Here is a 10,384-nt window from a genome sequence, read left to right on the forward strand (position 1 = left end):
TTAAATAGTTTATGTTTTTATCTCGCGAATTATCTGATAGTCTCCTTAGCTTAGTGGTTCTATTATTTTTCTTATTCATTTATAAGATATCTAAAAACTTCTATCACTTGTATATTACATTTTTTGAAAACACTGTCACCACCTAACAATACAGAAGTTACAGAACTTGAAACATATCCCCAACCTCAGGCTTTCCTCTGGTAGAAAGGAACTTGAGCCCTTTCAGGAAGGCAGGGTTTTTAAGCTCTTGGACTGTCACACAGTCAGGTATTGTTTAGGAATTAAACTTCTATAAATCCTCAGTCCAAATACAAGGCCACTGTCCCACAGAATAAGCCCAGGAGTGTTTTTACATTCTTAAGTGATGTAACTTGATACAAAAGGTGCATCTAGAGGTAAAAATTAAAAAATAGTAAGAAAAGTCTCTTATGAAGAAGTAAGATGAGTTAGTAAAATGCAGGGGATGAAGTATCAAGCATCTGGGCACAATCCTGATTTGTGCCGTGTTCTCTAGAAAAGCAAAACCAGTAAAGCATAAAGAAATAGAGAGAGATTTATATTAAGAAAATGACAATATTGTAAGGCTGGAATGTGGGTCAGGCTAGAGACGTCTCCTGATTCATGTAGCCACTTGGGCTGGTGAACTCAAAAGTGGCAGTTCAGACAGCAGGGCTCTTTCTCACAGGCTCTGAAGATAGATGAATTCCAAGATCAGCAGGCAAGGTGGCAAGTAAGTTGCTAGCTCAAATCCCAAGAACTGGGCATCAGATGAACAGGAGCCAGTTGCAGGATCCAGTGGGAGCAAAAGCCCACTAGCCTTGCCAGAAAGCCCACTTAAACACAATGCAGGCCACGCCCCCGAGGAATGTCATCAGACTACATCATAAATGCCAAACCATTGAGAATCACGGCCCAGCCAAGCCGACATACGTTCTTAATGATCACACCCACTGAGTAACTATGAGACCTAACTGGAGAGCCTGTCAGGTCTTTCTGCCTCATCTATCAAGTGAACAAGATCAGGGATGGCAAGTATGTTCCAATGTGAGTGTTATCCCAAAAGACATGTTGTTGTTGTTGTTATTGTTAGCTCCATCGAGTTAGCCCCCAACTCAGGGTGAGCCCTTGCACGACAGAACAAAACTGCCCAGTCCTGTGCCTTCCTCGTAATCAGTTATGGATTAGATCATTGTTGTGATCCATAGGGTCGTCATTGGCTGATTTTTGGAAGTAGATCACCTAGATCTCTAGGCCTTTCTTTCTAGTCTTAGTCTGGAAGCTCTGCTGAAACCTGTTCCCACAAGTCTCCACTAACAGATGGGTGGTGGCTGTGCATGAGGTGCATTGGCTAGGAATTGAACCTGGGTCTCCAGCATGCAAGATGATAATTCTACCACTGAACCACCAATGCATTTGAAAAGATAGTGAGACCTTATCTTGGGCTCTGAAAAGCAGCAATGTAATTCTAGACTGATGTCTATCATGGGCATAGAGTTGGAGATAACCCACCTCTATTGCATGTTGCCCATTTCCGGGCCAGGAGATATCGATGTCCCCATCTATTTTAATACCCCATGATTTTCTTTTTGAAAAAGGTCCTGTCCAAGACCTGGATATCTAGGGCTAGGAATCAGCAGAGAAGAGTTCTTTGCTGCTTAGCTCTAGGGCAGGCAAGGTAGTGGCTAATATAATGTACCCTAGAGCCGGACTGCCAGGATTTTGTTGCTTTCATACTTTGGATATTATTTCAGCTCTCTGTGCCTCAGTCTCCCTACCAATAAAGTAGGTGTGAATGCTATGAGCTGACACAGGAACAGGGCTTTGAACAGTGAGTTGCTAGCATGTGGTATTTAATAAGTTATCTTCTTATGAATATTCGTAACGAGGGGAGTGTAATGATGGAGGAAGCAACCCAGGATGTGAGCTGTGACCTCCATCTTCATGCTTCCTGATGAAGACACATAACAGAGATGGACCTCCCAGGATGCCTGTGCTGTAGATGAGGAAATGAAATAAGTCTCCAAGAAACAGGAGAGAATGAGGCCCCAGGATTCTGCCATGAACTAGAGGGGCAGGATGCCCTGGGCCCAGCAGGAATAGGAGATGGATCCCAGTGATAACAGACGTCAGTGGGCACCTCTCTTAGTTCTGCAGGGAGCTCAGACTCAACAAGCCACTTTGATTTTGCAATGTCCTTCCTTTGGTTTTGGTTTTAATCCAAGTTGAGAAACATCAGAGTAAAAAGTTAAAACGAAACTTTAGCTTTCTCGAGCTCTGTAGCTGTTCTGTCTAGCTGCCTGGCCGCATTCTTCAGGAAGGTGGTTATTCTGCCTTCTCTCTCTCTCTCTCTCTCTCCGCCTTGGTGGCTTCCCAATTGGCAGTTAGTCCCAGTAAACCAGATTGGACAACTAATCTTTGGTTTAGGAGCTGATGAATGGGGAGACTGTGGTCTAGACCATAAGTTATTGGGCAGGAATCAATTAGTAGTGAGAAGGAAGTGAATCTCCTGCCATGGAGGCTGGTCTCTGTCTCTTTATGTGTTTCCTAAGCAATGTAGCAGGGTCAGATCGCAGAATATCTGGGAATCACAGTCCTGGCTACATTTTACAGCTTTGTCTAGATTTATTCAGAGATCACAGAATCAGGATAGTGATGGAAGGCAGTAAATTTGGGGCTCAGGATAGGCATGCCTCAAAATAACAGTAGTAGTGTTTGGGGAGCTTACTCTAGGCCTGGGTTACAGGCCCTGACACTCTGTCCTCATAACTAAATATTTTCACTAAGCCCCAGGTTACCCCGTTTTTCCTACAAACTGCCCCATCCCTACCCATTACCTCTTGCCTGGTTCATTGCAGACACCTGATCTTGGGCCCTCCCGTCCATATCCTGTCTGCCCTCAACTACCAGCTTTCTCTTCCTCGAACACACCACGGCTCATGGCACTTCCCTTCCCTGCTGGTTCAATGCTTTCACCTTCAGAATTGAACCCAGACTGACATTCAAGACCCTGTACAACATGGACCAAATTAGCATTCTGAGATGTCTAAGGTTTTCTCCTATTCTTGGACCATTTCCAACCAGATGAGATTTCTGCTTCTCGCTTCTTCTCCTGTCCATCCTGAACTAACGAAGCCTCTCCTCCTATCTGACCCCCATCCTATAAGACAGGTTCTGTTATGAGTCTTCTTCACTGAAAACTTGTAACCTGAATATTAAGCCTATGATCTCCTATTCTTCCTCTGAGGTTCCAATTCCCATACAATGAATATTTCTATGGAGTTGAGGATAGATTGGATAGGGAATGACTAAGGAAAGGAGAACATTTTGGAGGCTATTGTAATAGATGAGGAGAAAAACATCCATCAGGCGGAAGGGAGGAGGACTGAGGAGGTGAGGAAGAAAATGGCAGTGAGCCTGGTGCTGTCCTTGGGTCCCAGGAAGCTGGTGTTGGGCACTAGAACCATAGTGCTAGAGCTGCCTACTCTGACCTGACATTTTCTCCTTGAACCTGCATGGAGACCAGCCACGTCAAAGCCCATTCACCTAAAACATTGAACCCATTTCCCAAAACCATGTCCCCACCCCCACTGCGTCTTCATCCACCCAGCTTCATGTTGCTCCGAAAGGAAAATAGCTTTGCCTAATTTTACAAACAAAACGCATTCTTCTGGAAAATCCCAGAGTCAGACAATAACATTCATTTTAACAAGACATTACAAATTACGCTTTTGATTAGGAAGAACATGATCTTTCAAAAATGCAAGTTTTTTTTTCCCCTCATGTCAATGATCCAAGAAAGGACCCTGAGAACATTCTTTGGGAGTAGGGAGGAGAAGAATAGCATTGTACACATTTCTGATGATTGAAATCGGGACTCACAGAGCCAAGCAGTCAGCCAAGGCTTTGAAAATTTATCAATATCCATGGCATATCAAGTTAAAACAATAATAGCTTAAATGCAAATAAAAATATGTTAAAATTATGTTCAGATAATTAGATGAATATCATTTTGAATATTATAATAACAGAATTTTTGGATGTTATAGGGAAGGTTGGGGAAAATAAATAGGATTATCCTCAGGTTTCGACTGTCTCCCAGTCCAGGTGTGAAGGTTCAAGGCTTTGGGGCTTGGGAATTTTGGTCCAGGTGTTTCATGGCATCCTGGACCCACTTCTTCCTGGGCTCAGCACAGATCTCCTTGTCCAGTTTAGCCTTGAAGCTGTGGAGGACAAAGCATGCACAGTTAGATGGAGCACCTTAAGGGTTCACCCAGGAACATGGCCCATTGGACGCTATACCTGACCAGCCCTTCCTCCTTGTTTGAGGGGACTGGCATCAGAACAGGAGGAAAGGGAAGGATAGAAAGAATGAGCCTCAGGAGAATCTCTGCTCTTGCTGTCCCATGTGAAGCCTTCCTTATTCCTGGCTTGGAGAAGTGGGATGATCTGACCAAGCTCCTGGAAGCAGAGCCTGAAATGGAAGGGTATTTTCCCTCCCTGGGCTCAGTGTTCCCACCAGTTAAAGAGGAATTCGAGTAGATGTTCTGTGTGAGTCTGGACTCAGTCGATATGAACGCTGCCCCACTGCCTGGGGTAGAACTTCTGGCTGAGGAGGCCAGCCATGGACCACTCACATCACATCTTCCCTTGGACACTGGCTGCTGGTGATCCTGGTGTAGCTCACCAGCTTCTGGATGAGAATCTTTTTACTGACCACCTTAAAGCAGCAGACAGGTGGGATGGAAACTGAGTCTACAGGGAAATGCAAACATATGACTGTTAATACCTTTCTAAATATGACTGTGTAAGAGAAGGAGGGGCAGCAGGAGAAAACAAGGGCAACCTACATAGTAGAATTAAAACCTTCTTCCTCCCAAGTCCAGTGCCTCAGTCAACTCCCAGGGCTGGAATGCTCTCTGACTCTACTGCCTCTTCTGTATGATGGACCCATTCTCACTGGCTGTCTATAGAGGAAGAATGATCAATTTGCCATGTCTTAGCAACGTTGCTAGGAAGGCCTGTTAACACTGAACTTCTAAGGTTTAGAAGATGAGCTCTGGACCTAGTATCCAGAGGATTCAGGGACAACCTCTGTCACATAGTGAGATTCCTTTGAGACCCCATTCCCTTTCTCCAGCTACATTCTCTGGAAGCTCTCCCAGAGCACAGTCGCCATTTTGAGACTCCATGTAAGAGTTTTTTTCCTTCTACCACTGACTGAGAGAGATCCCTTCCCGTGTGTACCTCATTCCCAGACATGGCATCTTGGGTAGGTGAGTTCCCAAAGGTAGTGTCAGGGAATGAGCCCCCAGCGGCCAGGACCTCCAGTCCTGGCTCTGCAACCATTGGCTGTGAAAATGTGGGCACTTCTCCGTCCCTCTTGAGACATTTTTTCCCATTTTTTAAATTCAGTTTTCAATGAGACTCTGAGAACTCTATTGATGCAATAGTGCTGGGAGTGGTTAGCGTTGCCTTAGGGAAGGAGGGGTCTTACCTGACTGAGCAAGCACTTGAGGGCTGGAGGTGGCCACTGTGAGGAGCAAGCAGAGAAGGGCTACAAAGGCCTTCATATTGGAGGATGAGGAGGTGAGCTTCAGCATCAGAGTTGGACACTGCTGGGATCATCTCAGCCTCTCTGATCCCCTGGTTGTGCTTTCTGCCTTTTCAAAGAGTTGTGACACGTTATTTTATAGGATATGGAGAATTAGGGACATGTGATGCAGGGTCATGGTCAAGGAATGATGATATGAGATTCAAAAACTGCTGAATAGGCCCTGGCTTTGGGGATGTTTCTAGGAAATCAGAAAAGGAAAGAGTGGGCTGGGGTTGGGCACCTTTTCCATCTGTTGCTGAGAGTACTGGGGGCATGGGGTGGGTGGAATAGGAAGCGGAGGTGCATTTAAGCCAAACTAAGAACAGGAAGTGACCTGAGTTGGATCATTTTATGGGCTCCACTTCCTCTGCTCTGAAAAGTCATCTGTGGGAAGGAAGAAAGGAAATTGAGCTCACAAGAGGGAGGGAGGGTCCCAGATTTCCCCCTATGCCAACACACTGGCAGCATTCCCACAATGAGCTCAACACGGTGGCTGAAATTTCAACCACGGGCTAATTTCTTCAGAACCCAGGGGGATATTAGAACTCCGCTAGGGCTCTGGGGATCAGTGTGGTTATGATGCTCCTGCGTCTTGATGTCTGAGGATGTTGAAGCTGGGAGGTACCTGATGATCTTGAAAGGCTATGGTTTTAAAGCCTCTGTTTATCTGCCAAAGTCTTTTCCCAAGTGAAATCGTAGAGGGAATCCCAATGTATCAAGCAGGTCAAGTGGAGCCATCTATGTGATGCAAAGGCTGAAGGCTCCCACTCCTCACACTCTCGCAACCGGGGCTCCAGGAAACACAGTGTGAGACTCACAGATCCAGTAAACCCCTCTTCTGCAACACACGCATCAAGACAAAGTATCTGATTACTATATTAACAGAAAAGTGTGAATACAGGGGAGTCCCTGGGTGGTGTAAAATGTTAATGAGCTCCACTGCTAATGAAAGGTTGGAGGTTCAAGAGAACCCACAGGCACCTGAGAAGAAAAGCCTGGCCATCTAATTCCCCAAAATCAGCTATTGAAAACTCTATGGAATGTAGTTCTATTCTGATGCACATGGGGTCACCACCAGTCAGGGTCAACTGGAGGGGAACTGGTTAGTTAGTGAACACAGCCGAGCTGCGATTTCTGCTTCCTGAGGATGGGCTCCTTCCATTGGAGGCTTGGTGCACAGATGGGGAATTTTGTGGTGCGGACATTAGAGAAAAACATTGCGTCAAATACAGGCTTGGAAGCATTTCAACCATTCCTGCATCCTTTGCTCTTCCTTGCTTTCTGATCCTTACCATCCGCTCCTTGAGTGCTTGTCTTTTTTTCTCCTCTATTTGAAATCCCAGAAATCATTCGAGCTTGTCTTCAGCCTTGCCTCCTCCATGCAGTCTCCCCTTGCCTGCTCACGTTAGACAACAGCCCTCCTATCACTTGAGTTGCAGGCTTCGTTTAGTTGAACAAAAATTCCCCAGGGTAGGGCTCTAAACTCTTTGCTAATCGATGGAGAAAGCTAGCCTCTGGTCCAGCAGACATTTATATTGAAAACCTGTGACTAACACTTGGGAGTGGAGGAAGTCACAGGGGTCCTGCCCAGAGGGGACCCATCACCTATTCTGTAAGCTGGAACAATAAATACCTCAAGTCTTAGGGCCTTTAATTGTTATAGCTCCTTGCCTCTAGGACATTCCTCAAGGTGCAGCCTCAGGTGTCCCAGTCCTGGGGTCAGGGAAAATGCCTTTGTGTATTCACTGGACAAGAGCCCTGGACTCATCAACCAGATGAAAAATAAGAAGCTATACCTCAGTTTCCACTTCTAGAAAAAAAAAGTGGGATAATGCAAGGTGCAAGAGTTAAATGAATTGACACATGAAAAGTATTTCACAGCGACTCGCACATAGTTAGTTCTCAACAAGTTTAAGCTGTTTCTTTTAGGAAAGTTGGAAGAAGTATGACCAGGAGATGCTAGGAAGGGACTCAAAATGTGAGATGATAGAATTCACACAATTTCTCCTCAAACTGACTCATGCTTCCAAATGGAGACCTGTTGCAGTGGGAATGGTTTTCCAAGAATGCCTGTGTTATGGAAAACGAACTACAGGGATACCAGATGGTGGGATGATGTGAGGCCTGAAGGGTCTTGCCAAGGACCAGATGTTTGGGGTGCTCTGGGGTGCAGAGGGATCTGGCTGATGTGGCCTAAGGATGACAGCCTCTGAGTGAGAACAAAGTCACCAGCAGACAAGTGTTCAACGATCCCAGGTAGGTGGCCAGTCAGTCATTTTCACTTTGCAGTCCCCCTTCCCAGACTTCAGCTTTACACTAGACCTGCATGGTGCAAACAGCTTGCTCAGATGCTAACTTAAAAGTTAGTGGTTTGAACCCGCCCAGTGACACCATGAAAGAAAGTCCTGGCAATCTAATTTCATAAAGACTACATTCAAGAAGACCCTATGGGGCTCCGTCCTACTCTGTGACACATGGGGTCGCCATGAATCAGAATCAATCAGAAATTTTGGGGAAACTTCATTGCAAAATATTAGACCAAAATCTTAGCCCATCCCAGGAGGTCTGCAGGATCTCCAGGTTGCTCTCTGGCTTCTTTCTCTGTTTCTTGCTTGGTGACTTCCCAGCTGGTGGTTGTCTAAAGCTGATTCAGTTAACACTCAGTATCTGCTGCCGGTGAATGGGAAGGCTGCGGTCTGGAATAACTCTGGGGGTGGGTAGGAATGAGTTCCCTGCAGTGAAAACAAAGCTCCTGCTTCTTACGTGGTCCCTAAGAAATGTAGAATGATCAGGTGGAATTACAGCCCAGGAATCGGGACTCCCGGCTTCACCTTACGGCTCTGTCTCCAATTTCCTCCAAGACCCCAAAAATCATCAAAAAAAAATTGAACGGGGCCTTAAAATTCATTTTATTCCACCTCTTCCTTTTTCAGGTAAGAAAATTGAGGCCGAAGGACCAGAAGCAAAATTCTTAAGGCCACACAGTGTATTAGAGGTCCGTGTGTCCCAGTGCTCATGTCCCCTGACCCTGTCCCACGAGACTTCTACTGTGCTGAGCTCTTGTGCCTGGTCCTCAGTGCTCCCTTATAAAAAACTGAGACGACTTGGATTTGCTGTGAAGCCCCTGGGTGGAGCAAATGGTTAAGTGCTAGACTACTAACCGAAAGGTTGGTGGTCCAAACCCACCCAGAGGCACCTCAGAACAAAGTCCTGTTGATCTCTTTCCAAAAGGTCATAGCTTTGAAAACCCTATGGACCGCAGTTTTACAGCGCACAACATGGGGTTGCTATGAGTCAGAATCGATTGGATGGCAACTAACAATGACGGCAATAGGATTTGCCACCAGTTTTCCTAAAAGTGGCTTGGAACTTTTCAGAAGAAACACTCTACAAACTCATTTTCCCATAGATGTTGTTGTTGGGTGCCCTCAAGTTGATTCTGATTCATAGCAATCCTATAGGACACGGTAGAACTGCCCGATAGAGTTTCCTAAACTAAAATCTTTACAGGAGCAGATCGCCATGTTTTTTCTTCTTTGGAGCCACTGGTGGGTTCAAACCACTGACTTTTTGGTTAGCAGTCAAGCACTTAACCATTAAGCCACCAGGGCTCCTTAGCACATAGTAGATGCTCAGTAATTAACAATGGGCGCTTTTGTTGAATTTGTTCTCTGTGCCAGTGACTATACAGTTTATATGTGTTACCTAATTTAGTCCTCCCAACAAATCTTTGAGGTAAGTGCTTTTATGAGGCTCACTACACAGATGAAAGACCTGAGGCTTAGATGAGCTAAGTGGCTTCCTCATACAGGTAAAGGCTTGTGAAAGTGAAAGCTGCTTCCCCTTGGACATGCCATTTAACTGTGGTGGACACACACCAACAAGTCTGTGTTTGCAATGCAATTTGCCCATTATTTCACACAATCCTCTGTGACAGATGTCTTTGTCCCCACTCTACCAGTGAGACTAAGCAGACAAACAACCAGTCCAGGGCAAACCAGGGCTGATGCCAAGTGTGGGAGGTAGACTAGAGTCCTCTAGCTCCACCCCACCCTAACACATTGAACTATGATCTTTGCAGAAGATGTCTTAGAACCTGTGCTTTGTGACGTGTCCCTGGTGATTGCAACGCATGGCCAGTTAGAAGCCATATATCTAGTTCAAGAACCTATTTTATGGCTGGGTAAACTAAGGCCCAGTGAGAAAATGTGATGTTCTAAAACTTACCTGACAAGTTACTTGCAGAACAAAGTCAAGACACAGAGACTATGCCTCAGGCCCAAGCACTGCACCCTTGTAAACCTTGCTATGGTCTTCTGCTTCGAGCCCCATCCATCTGTCTGGACCAAGGCAATCATTCCCCCAGCTTTGGCCATCTTAGTGGCCAATATGACTTCACTTAGTTTCTCTTGGGAAATTTCCTCTGGCTGAAGAGAACTGCCTTTCTCAAGGTCACAACCCCTTTCCGGGGGCAGCCCACAACCAACGAATGACTGAAGTAGGGGTATAAAGTCCAAATTACCTTCCCCTAATTTGGGAAAATTATGAAGGAGCATCCTAGTTCCAGAGCACAACATGGGGTTGGTCTGAAGGCATGCTGGGACAATCCCTTCAAACTAAGAGACAAATAATTGTATCTTGCACTTTCCACCACTAAGAAGGAGTCACAGCGCCTGGCAGGCAGCTTATCTATGCTTACGAAGACTACTTTTCCCAAGTATATGACCCCACATACACAAAAGGCTACCAGTTGGAGGAGAATGCTGAGATGGTCCAGGCTACACTGCAAGT

At 45.6% G+C, this 10,384-nt stretch overlaps 1 protein-coding gene across 1 annotated transcript; it reads right to left on the bottom strand.

Annotated features, from left to right (window-relative positions):
- Nucleotides 1-614: 614 nt before the first annotated feature.
- LOC100668743 (C-C motif chemokine 8-like) lies at nt 615-5,676 on the bottom strand. Its single transcript, XM_003414541.4, has 3 exons — nt 5,495-5,676; nt 4,635-4,752; nt 615-4,220 (listed from the first exon to the last, which is right to left on the bottom strand). Exons 1-3 carry the CDS (start codon nt 5,598-5,600, stop codon nt 4,115-4,117), a joined length of 330 nt encoding a protein of 109 aa, XP_003414589.2. The 5' UTR covers nt 5,601-5,676; the 3' UTR covers nt 615-4,114.
- Between the last annotated feature and the right edge of the window lie 4,708 nt (nt 5,677-10,384).

Source organism: Loxodonta africana, chromosome 18 (genome assembly GCF_030014295.1).
Source record: "Loxodonta africana isolate mLoxAfr1 chromosome 18, mLoxAfr1.hap2, whole genome shotgun sequence".
Lineage (NCBI taxonomy): Eukaryota > Metazoa > Chordata > Mammalia > Proboscidea > Elephantidae > Loxodonta > Loxodonta africana.

Excerpts from the sequence above, each read along its gene's own strand:
- LOC100668743 (XM_003414541.4), bottom strand. The coding sequence starts at position 5,600 with ATGCTGAAGCTCACCTCCTCATCCTCCAATATGAAGGCCTTTGTAGCC. Across the intron at positions 4,753-5,494 it reads TCAAGTGCTTGCTCAGTCAG|ACTCAGTTTCCATCCCACCT; the intron begins GTAAGACCCCTC and ends ATTTCCCTGTAG. Across the intron at positions 4,221-4,634 it reads TGTCCAAGGGAAGATGTGAT|CTTCAAGGCTAAACTGGACA; the intron begins GTGAGTGGTCCA and ends TGTCCTCCACAG.